Source organism: Macaca nemestrina, chromosome X, assembly GCF_043159975.1.
Source record: "Macaca nemestrina isolate mMacNem1 chromosome X, mMacNem.hap1, whole genome shotgun sequence".
In the NCBI taxonomy this organism is placed as follows: Eukaryota; Metazoa; Chordata; class Mammalia; order Primates; family Cercopithecidae; genus Macaca; species Macaca nemestrina.
Genome location: NC_092145.1, coordinates 143,750,377 through 143,771,768, shown reverse-complemented (window position 1 = coordinate 143,771,768; position 21,392 = coordinate 143,750,377). Strand labels below are relative to the sequence as shown.

The 21,392-nt window shown below is 40.5% G+C and overlaps 1 protein-coding gene across 9 annotated transcripts in view; it reads left to right on the top strand.

Moving 5' to 3' along the window:
* Window positions 1-21,392, top strand: part of LOC105478175 (RALBP1 associated Eps domain containing 2) — a 195,528-nt gene that overhangs the window by 49,495 nt on the left and 124,641 nt on the right. For 8 of the 9 annotated variants that reach the window (XM_011735231.3, XM_011735230.3, XM_011735236.3 and 5 more), the window contains exon 2: window positions 7,462-7,585. In XM_011735231.3, coding sequence (XP_011733533.2) covers window positions 7,462-7,585 — 124 coding nt within the window. Of the gene's footprint in view, window positions 1-7,155; window positions 7,257-7,461; window positions 7,586-21,392 lie in introns of those variants that run through there. The other variant, XM_011735239.2, reaches the window with a different exon arrangement.

The following is a 21,392-nucleotide window of genomic DNA, read 5'->3' as shown; positions in this document are numbered from 1 at the left end:
AAGAAATGATACCTGCTATACCAACTGCTTTTTGTGCACCTTGCTTTTTTTCTTTTTCACACTTTAGCATGATGATTTTTCTATATTGGCACATAAAGAGCTTCCTCTTGGTTAGTTGGTCGTTTTTATGGCAAACAACTGAGTCCACCCTAGATGGTTAAGCCAAAAAGGGATTAGGATTTTAGGTAACTCATGAAATCCTTTGGAGGGCTGGAGGAACAGGCTAGCATCTGGGTGCCCAGAAACAAAGCCCCAAGACATACATAGTACTAGCATTAAGTGGAAGCCACCTGTCTGCTGCCTCCACTGAACAGCAGATGCTAGGTATTTGGCTTGACTGCAACTGCTTCTACCTCCACTCTGCACCAGGAAGGCAACCTAGCAGTGACACCTGCAAAAGTAGCTCTGAGCAGAGCCTCTTTCCTTACATTTCTCACTTCTGAAGCAAAGTCTGGTGTGGATGTATCTGATTAGTGGTGACTGGGTGACACATTTGCATCTTAGCTTCAATAGAGTCTAGGAATTTTATTCTCAACTTTTAAACCTGGAGGTGGGACTTGTAATAGGTGAAATTTCAGCAAATAGAGAAATACTTTTCAAAATATGATGGACAGTCGCAGATATGGCAATGTCCACTAGAGCTGCCTAGAATTCCATTGTATGGATCAACCACAATTGATTAAACTAATATCTTAGATGGTATTCCTCTAAGTGTTTTCTAGTTTTCTAGTCTGTGACTTAGGCAATACTGTATTAATGACAATATACATGTGTCATTTTGCTAATGTAAAATGGAATATAAATTTCTAGCAGTGGAATTGCTAGATCAAAAGGTAAATTGTAATTCTTATGGATATTGCCAAATGGTTTCTGGATGCTATACTGATCCTTGTTTCCAGTAGTGATGTTCCTGATTTTTTATTTTTTATTTTTGCCTAGAGTCTTTTCCTTTTTTAGATTCCATCTGAGCCAGAGTAGCAGGCTGAGTCTTCCCTGCTACTGGGGTGAGTTTTGGGCCTTGGGCCAAGAATACTGACAAATCAGATCTGAGCCATAACCTGTGCCAATAGAGACTGTATTTAGCATCTGGACTGGATTTAGCTTATAGTTTATTGTAGTCCTGCTAGCCCTAAATTAAATGGCATCTTGGGGTATCTAAAAGATAACGTCGCTTCCAAAATTGATTTGCAATGTAGGAGTAGCTTACATCTTGGATTGTTATGTGTTCACAAATGCATAAAGATGTTTTCAAAGAATGGTTCTAAAGAATTATAACACCTTTTCTCTTTAAAAAAGCAAAATCTTATTTCTAGTGTGTGAATTATTGCATAGATTTTGCCAATATCCAATATCTGAACTATGGCATCCAATTGCTCTGGTTGGTTGCCATGAAAGTTTATAGTAACATAGGAAGCTCCTGTTTGAAAGCTCCTGAAAAACTTAAACAAATGTATATAAATGGGTGAAAAATGGGGGCTGAGGAAGAAGGTGAATACATGTGTTTTCTTCTCATGGAAGTGTTCACTATTTTTTATTAAAAAATTTTTTTAGAGACAGGGTCTCACTATGTTTCTCAGGCTGGCCCCTCGGACTCCTGGGCCCAAGTGATCCTCTTGTCTCAGCCTTCCAAGTAGCTGGGACTACAGGCACGGGCCTCCACATCTGGCTGTGTTTTCAGTATTTTAAGTTGGCATTTACCTAGTGCAGTTGATTATTTCAAGAAAATACACTTTCTGCATGGCTACTGAGGGTATCTGAAAGGATATAAAGTATAGCCCAGGGAAGTAGCACGTTGTTAGGCAGGGGTTAGTAATTCTTTCTGGAAAGGGTCAGTTGGTAGTTTAGGCTTTGCAGGCCAAGAAGCAGAATCAAAGATATTACATAGGTAATTCTATAACAAGAGAAAAAATAAATGTCCACAAGCTTTTTATTGACAAAATTCAAAATATAATAACTGAGTACATTTTTTTTTTTTGGTAATACAGGTCTACTTATAAGAAGAACAACATTCTTATTTTGGGGATAACATTTTGCTTAATGGGATTCAAAGAATAGTGTTCCCTTTCATCAAATCGATTGCAAATGTTCATCTGTAAATACCATTTTATTTTCTCCTTGTGGGCCATTCAAAACCAAGCAGTGGGCTGGATTTGACCCATGAGCAGTAGTTTTCCAGCCACTGATGTAATGGAAAGACCATGAGCTTTGGACCTGGATGCATGTAGGTTTGAGTACTGGCTCTGAATTTGTGACCTTGGACATATCACTTAACTTTCTGAGTTGGGAAGGTTTATTTGTGTATAAACTGGGTGTAATGACACCTATCTCATGGAATAAATATTACCCCCATCCTTGTGATTTTACATTAGTATTCTAGTTCTGTAGATGCTGATATAATTTAGCTAGACTTACCTAGAAAATTAGTATTTAACAGATTTTAAAACTGGCTTTTCAAGGGATAGAATGCTCACATGGTCTTAAAGTACAATGTAAAAACATAACTTTGCAATGAAGAGATCTGGCAGTCACCACCTTAATCAAATGGCCAAGCTTTGCAATCAGTACCAATGGTGGGATGTTCTGACATTGTGTGCCCCTCACTGCTGTGTACCTCTCACTATATCACAGTGTCACCTGTGTGGTGTTCTTGCCAGAAACGTTTGACTTTAATGTAATCACAAGAAAACAGACAAATCCAAAACATGGGACATTCTGAGGACAACTGGTCTGGATTCTTAAATGATTCAGTGTCATTAAGAACCAAGGGGGATTGTTCTAGATTAGGGGGAGACTAAGGGAAAATAAGATAAAAATGCAGTGCATGAACATTGATTAAATCCTGGATGTGGAAAAGAAAATTCAGCTCTGTAGGCATTTTCTGGATAATCGAGGAAATGTGAATGTGGACCATATGTCGTATGTTAGTCTGTTTTCACACTGCTGAAAAGGCATATCTGAGACTGGGAAGAAAAAGAGGTTTAATTGGACTTACAGTTCCACATGCCTGGGGAGGCCTCAGAATCATGGTGGGAGGCAAAAGGCACTTCTTACATGGTGGTGGCAAGAGAAAAATGAGGAAGAAGCAAAGGCAGAAATGCCTGATAAACCCACCAGATATCATGAGACTTGTTTACCATCACAAGAATAGCATGGGAAAGACCAATCCCCATGATTCAATTACCTCCCCCTGAGTCCCTCCCACAACACATGGGAATTCTGGGAGATACAATTCAAGTTGAGATTTGGGTGGGGACACAGCCAAACCGTATCATGTTGTATGATAATACTGTGTTAAAGTTGGTTTCCTTGGGTGTGGTGATGATGGTGCAGTGGTGTACGAAAATATCCCTGTTCTTAGAAGGTGAATAGTAAAGTACTTGGGGGTGTGTCATGAGGTGTGTCTGCAACTCACTTTTCAGATGGTTTGGCAAAATGGGAGGGAAGAAGGGAGGGAGAGAGAGAATGTGTGTGAGTGTGTGTGTATGTAGAATAGGTGATTCTGTGCATTGCTGCTCAGTTCTTAGCATAGCACTCAGCACATTGCTTTTGATGGGGAGGTGCCCAATCAAAACTTGTTAAACTAACAAGTACTTTAAGGTTTTATTAGGATTCTCTGAAAGCACACCTCAGCACTGCCTGTCTGCCCTCTCTTTAGCAGTGTCGTTTGGCTTAGGCATATACTATAATGCCTAATGTTGGGTAATCAGATATGGGGGTTCATGTTTTCTTGAGTAGCTCACCCATGTCCCTCTGGACTGAAAGTCTCTCTTGAATGTTAAAGTATAAATGAATGGGAAGGGAAAACCCAGCATAGAGGTTGACCTGTGTTTTCAGCTGTTCCCTGAGAGGCTGAGGTACAATTTGTAAGCATGTACTTCAGATTCTCTTCTGTATTTCTGTTGCTGAGTTTGCCCACTTGGGGAGGGTTGACACCCCCTGGGGCTGTGCTGAGTAGACGAAGGTGTATCTCTGGAGTTCTGACTGGCTGGGGCATCACTGAAGTATTCTCCTGGGCTATGAGGGCTAGGGCCAGGATAAAGAATGGCAGTTGCCTTTCCTTATGCCTTGACCCTAATCAGTATCTTCTTAGCTGAGCAGGAAGGGAACAGAGAAATTAATATTCTCTTATATTCCTGCAGGAACTCTTATGGCTATATAGTGTGAGATGACTAAAGCCCATTTAACAGCTACTTGTAAAAGTAATACAAGAAGAGGGGAAGAAGAAAGATTCTGCTGCAACAGGCTGTGAAGACTAATTCAACATTCATTTGTTGAGCTACTGAGCATACAGCAGGCATAGTAAAATATGAGTCCCCGGGAGATGTAAATAATAAGAATATACTCTTGTCTTCTGCTGAGCACTTGGGGCATAGGGAAAGGAGATGGGCTACAGTGGAGATAATTATCAAAATGCCAATTGTGCTGTGTTGCAAGGCTAGGGATGTGATAGAAAGCTAGTAAAAAGTGTTATGGGAATGCAGAGTACATGCCATGTGGAATTGACTACAAAGATAAGGTTGGTCTTGAGGTGACTTGAAGAATGAGCCTGGCAGGCAAAGAAATGGGCATCTGGTATGACTAAAGTCTTCATTAGCTGCAGGGTGGGGAGGAGAGAGACATGATGATGTTGGAAAGGTAGTTTGGGCCAGACAGGAGGACCTCAGAAGCCATGCTTGGTTTCACAGGAAAGGCATGAAGAGTCCTGGAAGCCCTTTGAAGTTGGAGGGTGATGTGGTTTTGATAAGAGGTCACGGAGGAAATATGGAAGCTGGTGTGTGAAGGTGTGCGTCTTGAGACAGGACTTGAAACAGTCGAGGCGAGAGCATAGAATCTGGATTTTGCTAGCTGCAGCAGAGGGAGAGTAGAAAATAGGGGTGCTCTTGGAGAATTCTTCCAGCCCCTCCCACTAAGAGTTTTTACATTTTAAAATCTTTCTAAGGAAACCTTTAATAATACTTGAGAGAAGCTTATTTAAACCCTTGAGCAGTTCTGAAAATGTATTACATTTCAGCCAGGAAAGAAAGTATTATTTCAGGCAAACTGGAACATGTGTGGACTGGTTACTCAGCACAGTCGCCTAATCTTATAGAATTGGGTAGGAGGGAAGCTATGTTAGTGGCCTTCAACCTTCTTCCAGAACTTTGTTCAGATTTCTCCCAAATGATCGGTGAATTTTTCTGATTTGTATCCAGCATCCCAGACGTTTAGTGTACATCTGTAAGCTGTAAGGAAGTTGATTTAATCTATTCCTTTTTTTCATCTCTTGCCTTCCACCTGAGAAAACACTGGTCCATAGGTTCTTACTCTGTATTAGGAATTTGCACAATGTGTAACCTAAGATGGATCCAGCTGCGAGTTGGATCCAGCTGGGAGTGTTACAGGTTTGGAGTTTAGACTAAAGAAGAGAAGTGGAATCTTTTCATTTTTTCCCCCTTTATTTTGAGGAAAGCCCAGCGATTTGGACTGTTTGAAGGAGCAATTATATAAAACATCTCCACTAATTGAGTATCTGGGATAAATTTTTTTTCACCTTATTTTCTTTAGATACCATTAAACATTTCTACCCACAACTTAGAGCTTTTCCGTGGAGATTTTAAACTTAGAAAACTTTGAACCTTGATGAATGAAAAAAACCTTTCAGAACTAACCTTTTTTGTTTTGATTCAGAAGTCCATGTGTAAGTTCCAAAGGCTTATAATTCTTTTCTCTTCCTTGAGGCTTGAATATTTCAGAATGTTCTTGGTATCTCTCTTGGAGGTTTGGTGTACAAAGAGCAAGGAAAGTAACCTATGGGCTTAACTCACTTATGTGTATATATTCTACTTTGGCTCCAAAGCAATGATTCTAGTGGTGATATGGGACCAAAGGACAGATTTCAGGTAAATAAGGCCGTTTACTAATGTCAGATTAAGGTATTAGTCTTCAAGTACCATAAATGTTTCACCAGCAATTTCAGTTACCTGTAGTAAAGAGCTTTCCAGTTTGATGTGGTAGTTATGGTAAAGGAGCAACTGAAAGTTAACCTGATAGTAGATTAACACTCAATGAAAATATAGTTGTTAATTTTTTCACATACCAAGGATTACAATTTCTTTTTTTCCTATTTTTAAAGTAGAGATGGGGTCTTGCTATATTGCCCAGGCTAGTCTTGAAATCCTGACCTCAAGCGATCTTCCTTGAGGCTTCCCAAAGTGCTGAGGTTATAGGCATGAGCCATTGTGCCCGGCCTACAATTTCTTAATAGTAGGAGTTATTCTGCAAGACAACTATCTCAATGTTGGAACTACACTAATGTTGTTGGTGTGTTTTTTTCCTTGTGTGGGATAGTCTGTATCTTAAGATACATAATGTATATATTCACAATAAGGGCTACATTATAAAATTCAGAGACATTTTATTTTTGAGGGTAGGTTTCATTCACTTGATTGAGAATTTGTTGACTGTATCTTGGGTGCCTATCCTTATGCTAAGAGATGAATGGAAGTTGCCCCCTGCCTTGAAGAGAAGACATTTTAATGGGAGGCAGAGATAAACAGATAATTAATTATAATGTGATACATTTGGAAATAGTCACAAAAAACTTGAATATGGAGATTTTCAAAAGTACGGAGAACAGGATATTGAACCCTCATGAACCCATTACCAAACTTCAACAATTACTAACTCTTGGTTATGTTTGTTTCACCCATGTGCCCCACCTCCTCACCTTCCCCCTTTTATTTTGAAGCAAGTCTAAGACAGTGTATCATGTGATGGACATTAATAGATACTTGGATAGAGTATTCTGAGAATACACTGGGAAAATATACTGTATCGGGGAGGTGGAAAGGAGCTACGGCAAAGTAACATTTGAGTTCAATCTAGGTGGGGAGGAGGATGTCATTGTTCCAGGTGATGGGATGGAAACCGACAATTATTGCAATGTCTTGAAAAATGTGTATATAGAACTTTTTTGTTCCTCTGAACTGAGCACCCAAGGTGTAATTTCCAATATTAGGAAATTGTTTTGCCTGAGGACTTTATAAAAATAATTAATTCACTTTTAATTTAGATAAACTAGAATAATCCATGAGTAGTGGTAATGACTAATCTGTTCTCTTTTCACCCCAGTGACTTTCTAGACTTTGAACATTAGAATTCACTCCTTGAAAAAGTCACTCTCCTTTGTAAGTAGAGCAACAGCTGTCCTTTATCACCTTTATTTTTCTCTTTGGAAGAGGAGGAATAATCAGTGGCTCACTTCTGAAACATCATGAGTAGGTAGAATTTAGTAGTCTGAATTTAAAACCTCCCTGTAAACTGAAGGAAGAAGAGGAAATTGACCAGCGGGCACACATAGGTTCTCAAGGGACTTTTTTGGTTAGCCACTAGGTGAAATCCTTGAGATTTCATCATTTATCTTGTCTCATTTTCCTGTTGTGAAATTGGGTGTTCAGCATTGTTTTTCTTGTCTGTTCTCAGATCACAGAACTGTGTGGTGCAAAGCGAGTTGGTTATTTTGGTGCAACACAGTTTTACATTGCCCTGAAATTAATTGCTGCAGCACAATCTGGCCTCCCGGTGCGGATAGAGAGTATTAAATGTGGTGAGTATCTCACATTTGTATGTTTTATTGTCCATGGCGAGTTGCTTATTTATGAGAACCATTTTTAATGGATTTAAACTTTTCTGGAATTTCTCGTTGCTTCCTCCAACTCTTCTGCAAAATGAAATAAGAAAACTTAGCAGGTAGGTAGCTTAGTTTCTTTCTTTTGTAAATGGGGAAAAATTCCGAGAGTAACCTGAGATTAGTTCATTTTAACTGATTTGCAGTTAAAATAGATTTTGTTCTTTAGCAGGATGGGATTGGGCCAGGAATTCTAGAGCCTGTGGCAAATAATCACATTGAGTTTAATTTTCCACTTGAGGTATCTATAATGTTATTGAAGGCTCTGTTAGGGATTAGGGGAGGAGTAATAAGGGAGTTTGAATGGAACTATGCCTTTTCTCTTTCCCATCCCTGCCAGTGCTCAGCCTTTAATTCTGTTTCCAAAGCACTATTCTGATGCTGGTAAGTACTTGGGTGCTACCAAAATTTTGGCAGAATGAATTTATCTTCTTAAGGTTCTGATTTAATATTTTCTCATCTTGCCATCCCTGCCCTCAGCCCACTATATGCTTGAGCACTTTCTACAATTTAAACAAAAAGCAAAGCCCCTGTTAGCAGTATTTCTACTGCCTCCGGATTGGTTTTAAAAATATGTATGAAAAAGGTGATTATTCAAGGGGTGTTCCAAGGTCCTCGATAATTCACTTTGATACAGATTACTTTCATATGTCCATACAGGTATGCAGGAACTTTTTTCTTTTTCTCATTCTGAGATTAAAAACCTCTTAACTGTTCACACCTGTCCTGAGAAGTCTCTGATAGACATACAAGTGGATCAGGATTTATGGTGAGCCCATGGAAACCTCGTAGGACAATCCAAATGGCTGAGAAGATTCCATAGATGGCTGGTTATGGAAGACCAAGCCCTTCACACTAACCATCAGGAGGTGGCACTCATCATGCTAATCTTTATCAGGGGGCTAGTGTGTGCCAGACACTGTTTCATTTAATTCTCATGACACCCTACTAAATTAGGTACTTGGGTCAGTTTGCATTGCTTAGGATAAGCTGCGATAACAAATGTCACAATCTCAGTGCCTCAACAAGATGGAGGTTCGTTTTCCACTTTGCAGTGGGTCAGGGTGACCCTCCAGGGCAGCTGCCCTCTATGTGGTGACCATGTGATCGTGGCTGCTTTATCTTGTGGCACCTCCGACACAACACCTGTTCCCATAATCGCCACACCAGGGAAAGAGTATCTCACCCTAGTGGTTAAATGCTTTGGCCCAGACATGACTGAAGTTATTGCTGCCCACACTGCGTTGGCCAGAACTTGTCACATTAATCCATTTCAACGCAGAGCAGATGGGAGAACACAATTCTCTCCTGTGCCTGCAAGGAGAGGACAACTGCGAGTCTCTACTATGGCTGCACACTGCGGGTCTCTACTATGGTGCTGCCGTTGTTCATATCTTACAAATATGGAAATTTGAACTTTAGGGAGGTTGAGTAACTTACCTAAGAACATAAGGTTAGTAGAATTTGGAGCCAGGATCTACTTCCAGTCCCCATGCTCTTAATTTCTATGCAAAATAACCTTGTCTCAATTTTTTCTATTTAGTAAGATGCTGATGGTAATCTGTTATGGAATATTTTCTGAATGGAAAAAATATCGGACTTGAAAGGCATCCCTTGGTATGACAGAATTTGGTTCTTTGAAATAAGTTTCTTGATGGAGTGTCATTTGACAGGCAGGCTTAGTATTCATTGTTGCAAGACATAGCGGTCATTTACTTTGATTAGTTGAAAGTTGCATCACATTGAATTTGGATTTGTGGTAGGCACTGATAGTTTTTATTCCATTGTAAATGATCATTAAGCTTTATTATAGTATCTTCCAATTTTATCTTCTGGGAAAGTTAGAGCTGCTTTATTATATACAGAATAAACTTTTGACACTTTTGTTACTGATTTTAAGTTAGACCTAAGTCTTTTACCTGATTTGTGCCCAGATTGACAGTTTAATTTCCTGAGGTCAGGGAGCGTGATTGTTGAAGTTATCACTTGTGTAAAGGATTAACAGTTTATCACAAATATAAGGCTTTCTCAGTTTTATTTTATAAACCCAGTTGCTGCCTTTTAACCTCTGAGGGTTTATATATACCCAGAGTTAATTCTGAATTATCTTCCTTTGTTTAAGGATTGATTGAATAAAAATTATTTGCATTTAGCATATGTTGAATAAGAATTAGGGCAAGATTGGGCCAAACTTTGAGCTGCCACTTAGAATTTTCCAGTTTGTTGCTTGAAATCTATTAGCTTAATGCTTGATGACACAAATCTTGAAGGCCAAAGAGATCACTCTGTGAGAACCTAATCTGAAAGACTGTGCTAGCCCTGTCACACCCAGGGCGTCATACCCAGGGAGTTGTGGATGGATACCCTTATGTCATGAATAACATGCACCTGTGTGTACGTGTGTGACCCTCTAATCCCTGGTCCTTCCCGTTTTGGTAAATGCTACCACCATCCGCAGCTGCATGAGCCAGAAACCCAGCAGTCATCCTGGATTCCTCCTTTTCCCTCACTCCTTAATAGAATCCATCAAAAGTCCTAGCAATGTGGCTCCAATCTCACTCCCTGTTGCCTTTATCTCTTTGCCCCTACTAGACCAAGTAACCTTCAACTACTTACCTGGACACCACAATGGATTGGCATCCTAGCCCCTCCTCTCTTCTCTACTGTGCTGTCTCTTTTCCCACTGGTTGGTTGTTTGCTTGTTTTTTGACAGACTCGCTCTGTCACCCAGGCTGGAGTGCAGTGGCACAATCACAGCTCACTGCAGCCTTGACCTCCTGGGTGCAAGGGATCCTCCCACCTCAGCCCCCCAAGTAGCTGGGACTACAGGCATGCGCCACCGCTCCCTACTAATTCTACTAATTTTTGTATTTTTTGTAGAGATGGGGTTTTGCCATGTTGCCCAGGCTGGTCTTGAACTCCTGAGCTCAAGTGATCGGCCCGCGTCAGCCTCCCAACTTTTTTTTTTTTTGAGACTGGGCCTCACTCTGTCACCCAGGCTGGAGTGCACTGGTATGATCACGGCTTATTACAGCCTCTGCTTCCCAGGCTCAAATGATCTTCCTGCCTTAGCCTCCTGAGTAGCTGAGACTGCAGGTGTACATTACTATGCCTGGCTAGTATATATGTCTTTTTGTAGAGATGGGGGTCTCGTTATGTTTCCCAGGCTGGTCTCGAACTGCTGAACTCAAGTGACTCTCCTGCGTCAGCCTCCCAAAGTGCTGGGATTATAGGCATGAGCCACCATACCCAGCCTCTTTTCCTACTTTTGAAAGTGTTATCTTTTCAAAATACACAGCAGATTATTCCATCTTCTTCCTTTAAACCCTCCAGTAGTTTGCTTGTTGTGCTTTGTAAAACATTCAAAGTCCCTACACTGATCTGTAACACCCTACACAATCTAGTTCTTCCCTGCTTTTCCATCCTCATCTCAAACCTCAACCCCTTGCTCACTACATGTTACCCAGTCTCAGTGGCCTTCTACCCATTTCTGGGTGACCTCTTTCCTGCTGCAGGCCATATGCCCATTTTATCTTGCGGTCTTGGGTTCCCAGGGATCTGTTTTTCCTTTCTGCTTCCCCTGGCTGGCTCCTTCCCAACCTTCAGGATTCAGAGTCTGTCCCTGTTATCCTACCTAAAATAGTTCTGTCAGTTTCATTAATTCATGAAGGAACCAGCATATGGTAAAACTGGCTCAAGAAAGTATAGTCAGATTTATTTATAGTCATAGAAAGAAAAGATGCTGGAACAGAATTGCTAAATTAGGTATAAAGCTAATTAATGCCCTATGGGGTAATATAAGTGCAACCTGGCTATTGTACTTTTTTCTAAGATGAAGGTATTTGCATTGCCATAAGACAAGAATTACTTGTTAGCTAACAGTTTTTTCCAAGTTAATATCTACCCGTTCAGGATTATCAAATGCCCAACCAAGAGTAAACAGTAAGTCAGAGCAGAAGTCCATATCCCTAGGAAGTGAGGTGATCCTTGGGTGGGCCTGCTGGGTAATGCTTCTGCAGGGCAATCTCCTCTCCACTTTGTTCTTTCCCAGCATCTGTTTCCTGATAGCACTTACCAGAGTTTGCAAATATTCCTTACAGGTTTCACTATTTTTTTTGTCTCTCTTCCTCACTTGTCCAGCTTGTGTAAGGGGGAGGGAAGAGGATCTGACACCCCTTGCATTGTGGGGCATTGTAGGCACTCAGTGTGTATTGGTTGAATGAATGAATGAAGAGATGCATGTCTACACGTGAGGAGGGTGTCTTAATCATCTACCACTCTTTAAACTAAAACGATTGGAATTCAGATTCTCCTGGAACTCCAGAGGAGTTTTTACAGAAGTCATCTCAGTTTGCATATCATCTTTCTTAGGCACTGATTCTCAACCTTGTCTGCACTTGAGAACCACCTGGAGAGCTTTAAATATAAAATAAAGAATACAGATGCCTGGGTCCATCTCCAGAAATTCTAATTTCATATATCTGTAGTCCAGTCTGAGCATCAGGATTTTTAACAGCTCTCCAGGTGATTCTTATATGGAGACAGGTTTAAGAACAAAAGCTGTATCAAGCATTTTCAAGAGCTTTGCTTAAACTCTCTCTCTCTCTCTCTGTGTGTGTGTGTGTGTGTGTAGTTATAGTAGCTGCATCTGAACTAGGGTGCTGCACGACACAGGGCACATGATTTAAGAGGGCACTTATTCTCAGGGCAGGTGCCGTCTCTGCATTTACACCACCCTGAGAGTGAGTGCCTCCTCAAATATTGGCACTAGGTATATGTCTAGCCCCACCCTAGTCTGAGTTGGGGTTAAACAGATGGCAAAACAGCTAGGGCAGAAGGAAAGAAGGTGAAAAGTAAGGAGTGGTAGAGAATTTCTGATGAGGAAAGCATGTGGTGAACATTTGCCCTGGGACCTGCTGTTACCTTTCTTTCCAGGGTCTGAACTTGAGCACGTGTGGGGACTGAGGGAAGATTAGGCAGAACCTAGAGTAGGGTTTCTCATCATTTTTGTGCCAGGAGCCCCTTTGGCAGTCTGAAGCCTGTGGGCCCCTTCTCAGAATTATGTTTTAAATGCCACAAAGACATAGGATTATAATGGAAACCAATTATACTGAAATAATCACTAAAATACTTAAAATAAATTGTTATATAACAACATACATGCTTCTAGGCCTGGCACGGTGACTCATGCCTGTAATCCCAGCACTTTGGGAGGCCGAGGTGGGCGGATCACTTGAGGCCAGGAGTTTGAGACCAGCCCGGCCAACATGGTGAAACCTTGTCTCTACTAAAAATGCAAAAATTAGCCAGGTGTAGTGGCACATGCCTTTAATCCCTGCTACTCAGGAGGCTGAGGCAGGAGACTAGCTTGAACCCAGGAGGTGGAGGTTGCAGTGAGTCAAGATTGTGCCACTGTACTCCACCCCGGGCAACGAGTGAGACTACATCTCAAAACAAAAACAAACAGACAAAAAACCCAACCCCCAAAGCATATATGCTTCTTTATTAATGCATTAAATAAAACATCTAACAGTGTTTGAAATAACCACTACTTTTTCAAAGTAGTGATATGCATAAACAGTACTTCAAGATGTCGGCCTGGCATGGTGGCTGTCGCCTGTAATCCCAGCACTTTGGGAGACCGAGGTGGGCGGATCACGTCGTCAAGAGATTGAGACCATCCTGGCCAACATGGTGAAACCCCGTCTCTACTAAAATAGAAAAAAATTAGCCGGGCGTGGTGACACACACCTGTAGTCCCAGCTACTTGGGAGGCTGAGCCAGGAGAATGGCATGAACCCGGGAGGCAGAGCTTTCAGTGAGCCAAGATCGCGCCATCGCACTCCAGCCTGGGCGACAGAGAGAGACTCTGTCTCAAAAAAACAAACAAACAAAAAACCCAAAACCCTAATCTGATAGGTGACAAAGTTATGGATATTGCTAGTGATGCTATAGTGGCTTGTTGCTTACGTTCATAATGGAAAGAAATGCTAAATTTCAGTTACAGTAGGGAAAATAAAGATGTAATTTCTTTTTCCTAGTCAAGGTGACAGAACCCATGATTTTTCACTAGTTCACTAGCTTGTGAACTCTGATGGTGCAATGACATGATTCATGTGGTCTTTGGGGCTGTGTTCCCCAAACTGGTTTATGGTCTGGTTGCAGTCTGGTACAGTTTGCAGTGGAAGGAGAGAGAATTAGGACAAAAGGATGAGTTATTTATAAAACTAAATGTATTCAAATCTAAGATTGGGGTTTTTTTTTTGGTTCCTCTTGTTAAATGTCCTTTGTGAAATTGATAATGGGTAATAGTTTGGGGTAAAATTCTTGACGAGATAGAATGTTGGTAACTCTGTGTTGGCTTTCTTCATTTCTTTTGTTGTTGTTGCTGGGGGAGAGATTTTTCCGATTTTGTGAAATCCCAAAATTTGTGAGCCACTATTGTGGTCACGATTCTACTGCCAAGAAGATACTGAGGCAAATCATTGAATTCCCTTTGACTCCTCCCTTATCTGCAAAACAGTTGTTCTCAACCTAGGTGATTTCGTCCCTTTAGGGACTTTTGGCAATGTGAGGAGACATTTTTGGTTGTCCCAGCTGCGGAGGGGGACTGCCTGGCATTTAGCCGGTAGAGGCCAGGGATGCTGCTCAACACCCTACACTGCAGAGGACAGGACCCCCTCTTCCAACAACAACAAACTTATCTAGTCTAAAATGCCAGTAATGTTGAGACTGAGAAAGCCTACTGTAAAATAAGTATCAAGACTTAGGAACTCTAATCCTGCTGTGCTCTAGTTTTTTTTTTTTTTTTTTTTTTTTTTTTTAATCATACAAGAAAGGTAGAAGGATTTTGTAGAATTGAGTCCTATTTCTGTGGCTTTTGTTTTCAAATGAGAATTATTTTATTCAAGGAAAAATAAAAGCAAATATTCTCTGGTTGAATTGAGGGTGGGGGTCCCTGTGCTTTGCCTATTTGACAAACCCTCCCTATCTCTTAGGGCTAGGAGAGAAATCTTTTGAGTGTGACAACCAGTTTGGTAATTCATAGAAAAGACAGGATAGGAAGCCCAAGCGTAAAGAAAGAAACCCAGGAGGTAAGGTTGTAGCTGGCTCTGTGTGTGTGTGTGTGTGTGTGTGTGTGATGTGTGTGTGGTGTGTGTGCGCGTCCACACAGTGTCTCTGTATTTTGAGCACTGAATACTATCTTGGGATGTCTCAAGCTAAGGTCAGCTCATCCTTTCTGACTAATGTCCAACCCAATCCCCCTTTGCTTTTTTTCCCTCAGTGTTCCTTTGTCGATTTCCTTTACACCCTCTCTCAGCCCTGCTACAGGGACACAGAGCTGCTTTGGACAAAGTTCACCTATGCAGGTTCACTGACTGTATGGCTGGGCACTTGTGTTTTCTAGGGGTCTGTCCCTCTACCCCATACCCCTGTCGTTAGCTCTATTGTTGCTCCTTCCCAAAGGTTCTCCCCAACCTTCTGAGCTGTGGATTCCCACCTTATTTGTAAAAATCTTTGTTGTGGGATTCTTTGACAATCTAGTAAAAGCTCTGGATCTTAGCAGGAAAATACACATTGACATTAAAATAAAACATTGTAAAAAATGTTGCCTTCAATGTCAACGGAGTTTCTGGACCCCTAGAGCTGGTTCATGGAGCCCAGTGAAGAGCCCTTCTTCTAGAGAAATGTAATGTATGGGATGGATATAGAGGATGTAAGTTGGAAGAGACATAGTGGAGAAATTGAAGCCCAAAGAGGCAAAATAAAGGGGATGCTGCTTGTTAGCAGCAGAGCCCAGTGGATTGTGGACCTCCTAACTCACTCCTGGGGTTCTACCCTTGGTATGGCCAGGAAATTTAACTTATCCACCATCCTCCGCTGCCACAAATTTACAGGATCACCCTTCCCATTGTAACCTCCACCCCACCATCTAGCTATTACCTACCCGTTTCCTAATTGACAAGAGGTATTTCAGATCAATGGGTAGATAGGAGGATAATAGGAGACTAGATGGCTTTGATTACTCAGGCCTGGGTTGATAAGACTGGCCTGATGTTTTTTTGTTTTTTGCTTTCCCCCAAAGTAACTTCAGGAAAATGTGTAGGGATGGTTTCACTTTGGAATTGTAGAACATTGTTGTCATAATTCTTTGTTAACCTATAAGTAGCTGGTATAAGTGAATAGGTAAGAAAATGTAGTGGGAGAGAAGGGAGCCAGGAGTCAGGAGTCAAGAATTTTTGTTATGGTCATAGCTCTGCCACTATATTGCTACATGACTAAGACAAGTCTTGCTCTCCCTTTCCTGGGCTTATTTCCTTAACTGCAAAATGCAGACATTTGAGCAGGTTTTCTCTAGATTATTTTCTGAAATGCCACAGTTTCATGCTAAATGTTCAAATCTGTACTAGAAAGAATTTTAATGTTCAGGATGGCAATATAGCCTTGTGTCTGGGAATGTAGGTCCTAGCAATAGGCTACCTCATTATGAATCTTTCCTTCATTACCTTTTATTTGTGTGGCCTCAGGCAAGTTTCTTAATTTCTCTGTTTCAAATGACTCACTGGAAGAAAAGATATACCAGTAACACCTGCCTTATAGAGTTGTTGTAAGCACAAAATCAGGGAATCCCTTATCAAACATTGTAGAAAAGCATCTACAACTATGTTATTTAATATGGTAGCCACTTGCCATGTGTGGCTATTGAGCATTTGAAGTGTGGCAGTGTGGCTAGTGTGACTGAGAAACTGAATTTTTAATTAAATGATTTAAATAAAAGGCTTCAAACACTAAAATATTTTCTGTTAAATGCAACCTTATTGATTTAGTAGGACCACATTTCACTTCAACCTTGAATTCTGTAAGACGAGGGTCAGCAACCTTTTTCTATAAAGGGTCAGATAGATTTTGTGGGCAGTATGATTTTGGTTACAACTACTCAACTCTGTTGTTGTAGTATGAAAGTAGCCATGGACAACGTGTAAACAGAGGAGCATGGCTGTGTGCTAATAAAACTTTATTTATAAACACAGAAATTTGAATTTTTAAAATTTTTTTATTTTTTATTTTTGAGACAGAGTCTCACTCTTGTCACCCAGGATGGAGTGCTGCAGAGGCATGATCTCAGCTCACTGCCACCTCCGCCTTCCATGTTCAAGCTATTCTCCTGCCTCAGCCTCCCAAAGTAGCTGGGACTACAGGCCTGTGCTACCATGCCTGGCTAGTTTTTGTATTTTAGTAGAGATGGGGTTTCACCATGTTGGTCAGGTTAGTCTCAAACTCCTGACCTCAAATGATCTGCCCGCCTTGGTCTCCCAAAGTGCTGGGATTACAGGGGTGAGCCACTGCGCCTGGACTGACATTTGAATTTCATATAATGTTTACATCATGAAATATTTTTCTTTTGTTTTTTGTTTTTTGGCAAATACTCAAACATTGTACTTGCGGGATGTACAGAAATAGGCAGCAGACTAGATTTGGTTCTTAGGTATACACCCAAGATAAATAAATTCATGTCCATCAAAAAACATTTATAAGAATTTCACAGCAGCTTTATTTACAATGGCCCCACACTGGAAACAACCCAAATGTTTATCACAGGATAATGGATTAAAATTTTCAATATATTCTTTTTTTTTTTTTTCTTGAAACAGGGTCTTGCTCTGTCACCTAGACTGGAGTGTAGTGGCACCATTTCGATTCACTGCAACCTCCACCTTCCAGGCTCAAACCATCCTCCCACCTCAGCCTCCTGAGTAGCTGGGACTATAGGTGTGCGCCACCACACCTGGCTAATTTTTGTATTTTTTGTAGAGATGGGGTTTCGCCATGTTGCCCACACTGGTCTTGAACTTCTGAGCTCAAACAATCTGCCTACCTCGGCCTCCCAAAGTGCTGGGATTACTGGTGTGAGCTACTGCTCCCGGCTCAATATATTCTTAAAAGTGGATTGCTCCATAGCAATGAAAAAGAATGAATTATGTGTGCAATGCATTGGGTGATTATCACAGATAAAAAGGTTGTAAAAGAAGCTAGTCACAGGAACAAATACAGTATGATTCAATTTATGAAGTTCCATAATGGCAAAGATAATCTGCAAGTATAGAAATTAGTACAGAGGTTGCTGGGTGGAGCAAAGGGAGGTGATTACTGGAAAGGAACATGAAGGAAAATTCTGTATCTTAATTTGGGAATTTGAGTGTTGGTTACAGGGAGATATATATATATATATATATATATATGTTTGTGTATATATATTTGTCAAAATTCTTCAAGTGGAACACTTACAGTTCCCTATAAATCATCCCACCATACAGAATATTCTTTACATAATTTAAAAAGAAATCAATTAGCTGCTTACATTTAACATTATAATAATAATAAAATACAGATTTCTGGCCACAATGGCTCACATTCTGATGTAGCAACTATCAACTAGAGCTGTGCTGTTTCAGTATGGTAGCCAGTAGCTGCATGTGGCTATTGAGCACATAAAATGTGACAAGTACGAATTGAGGTATGCAAGGAGGGTAAAATATACATGGGAGTTTGAAGGCTTAATATGAAAAAATAATGTAAAATATTTCATTAATAGTTTTTAATGTTGATTGCATGTTGAAATGATAATACTGGATTAAAATAGATTATTAAAATTTTGCCATTAAAAATGTTTTGACATAGAAATTTTTTAATTGTGATAAAATACAAATAAAATTTCCCATCTTAACCATTTTAAATGTATAATTCAGCAATATGTAAATATGGTCACATTGTTGTGTAACTAGTTTCTAGAACCTTTTCACTTCACCTTACAAAATGGAAACTCTGTATTCATTAATATTCATTAAACACCTTCCCATTTTCTTTTTCACTTCACCTTACAAAATGGAAACTCTGTATTCATTAATATTCATTAAACACCTTCCCATTTTCTTTTTCCTACCCAGTTCTTGGCAACTGACTATTTTTTTTTTTTTTTTTTTTTGTGAGTACAGTAACGCGATCATGGCTTACTGCTACCTCCGCCTCCCAGGCTCAAGAGATTCTTGTGCCTCAGCCTCCCGAGTAGCTGGGATTACAGGCACATGCACCACTACACCTAGCTAATTTTTGTATTTTTAGTAGAGATGGGGTTTTGTCATGTTGGCCAGGCTGGTCTTGAACTCCTGGCCTCAAGTGATCCGCCCACCTCAGCCTCCCAAAGTGCTGGGATTACAAGCATGAACCACTGCACCTGGCCTGCCCATCTACTTTCTGCTTCCATGAGTTTGACTACTCTTGATGCCTCATATAAGTGAAACCACACAGTACCTGTCTTTTCGTGACCAGCTTATTTCACTTCCTTTTTTAAAAAAAATGTGGCTCATTCTTTTTTGGCAGATAATGTTGAAACACTGTGAACAGCTGCTGCCATTTTGATGGAACATGAGTTCTCTTCCCAGTACCCTCCCCTCCGTATTGTCTAGCTAAAGAGGCTCAATGTCACTTGCCATTTATTATTGCATTTATGCTGTTTACATTTTTTCTAATGGATTGAGGAAATTGAGGTATTTCTTTTTTTCTTTTCTTTTTTGAGTGACAGGGTCACCCAGGCTGGAGTGCAGTGACATGATGCAGCCTTGAACTCTTGGACTCAAGTGATCTTCCTGCCTCAGGCTCCTGAGTAGCTGGGACTACAGGCATATGCCACCATGCCTAGCTGATTTTTTAATTTTTTTTTTTAACAGATGGTGTCTTACTGTGTTGTCCAGGCTGGTCTCAAACTGCTAGGCTCAAGCGATCCTCCCACCTCGGTCTCCCAAAGTGCTGGGATTACAGGCATGAGCCACCACTCTCAGCCTAAAGTATTCCTAATATATCTGTATCTCTATCAAATATGGGAAAACAAAGGATTTTTCTCTTTTGTAGAGGGTCAAGTGTTTAAAAAGGAGCAGGCATAATTTTCTTTATGGAAGGGAAAAATAGTCATTTATATTTAATATACAAAGCATTTCTATGTTCAAAGAATGTAACCTAAGATACCATTATGAAACAAATTGTCATCTTGGATGGCCACTCTCATTGTCTCTTCAGACCCTCTGAACATTTAGTTTGAACTCTTACTTTGTTTGCTGTGTGTTAATTCAATTCAGTTTGGGAGACAAGATTCTAACCAATGACTATAAATAGACCTTCTTCTTGACAGAATCATTGTATAGCAGATACTTTATTGATTAATTTTTTCAACGTTTCACTATCAAATTTTGTATACGTGTGACTAGGAAGAACACTAATCTGAGTATGGTGACTCATGCCTGTAATCCCAGCACTTTAGGAGGCCAAGGCGGGAGGATTGCTTGAGCTCAGGAATTTGAGACCTGTCTGGGCAATATAGCAAGACCCCATCTCTATGAAAAATAAAAAAAGAAATTAGCCAGCATGGTGGCAAGCACCTGTAGTCCCAGCTACTCGGGAGGCTGAGGCAGGAGGATCAGTTGAGTCTGGGAGTTCAAGGCTGCAATGAACTATGTTAGTGCCACTGCACTTTAGTCTGAGAGACAGACTTTGTCTCAAAAAAACAAAAACCAAAAACCAAAAAAAAAAAAATTCAGACTGAAAATTTACAAGCTACTTTTACCTTTCACTTCTTAAAAGCTTGCATCAGTTTAAGGGAAATGGCACCTTCATGAAAGTTTTCCATGATAAGAATATTATTATGTATGGTTACAATTCTGTTAAGTTAGAGTTGCTTAGAACCACATGACCAAATAAAGTATGAGATAAATTCAGCTGTATTTTGTCTTTTGCTGTTTGGTGGCTGTCTGGGGTAGAGAGGTGGTTTTCTAGGCACATAGTTCTAAATAAGTGTCATAGACAGGGTGGAAGAATGTGTGAAGTGATAGTGTCCTAGACGATATCTGAGAGCCCTACTTAAGTCCTATTAATTGATATTCATAATTCAGTTAGTGTATTCCATTGCTCCTTGGAGGTATCTGTTGAATTGCCAGTAAGACACTGGTCAGGGAGCTTATAAATACTGAGCATTTATTTCTTTTCTCCCTCAAGAAGTACTTGGAAGTAGAGTCATCCTCTTATGGGCAGATCAGGGTGCAAATTATTTTATGTGATCTTGTTTCATCTTTTTAGATCCTTTTTCCAGACCGAGCTGGAGCACATACCTGAGACCTAAACCATAGTATTAGCTTATATTTGATTTACTAAGAATCTAGATTTTCTTTTCTCTTGCTTTTTTGCTTTCGAAGCCCATTCCTGCTTTGAGTACTGGAGAGCTGCCTGAGATTGGGAAACATTAAGATTGGTTACTCTATTTATGTCTCTTGGGTCCTTGGCTGATTGATCACACAGGGGTTTGTCATATTGCCTGTTCCTTTTTTTTTTTTTTTTTCTCTGGGACAGAATTTTGCTCTTGTTGCCCAGGCTGGAGTGTAGTGGCATGATCTTGGCTCACTGCAACCTCTGCCTCCTGGGTTTAAGCAATTCTCCTGCCTCAGCCTCCCGAGTAGCTGGGATTACAGGCGCCTGCCGCCACACCTGGCTAATTTTTGGTATTTTTAGTAGAGACCGGGTTTTACCAGGTTGGCCAGGCTAGTTTCGAACTCCTGACCTCAGGAGATCCACCCGCCTTCGCCTCCCGAAGTGCTGGGATTATAGGCGTGAGTGAGCCACTGTGCCCGGCCACCTGCTTCTTTGAATCAAATGTGGACATAGCAACTAAAAATAAACATCA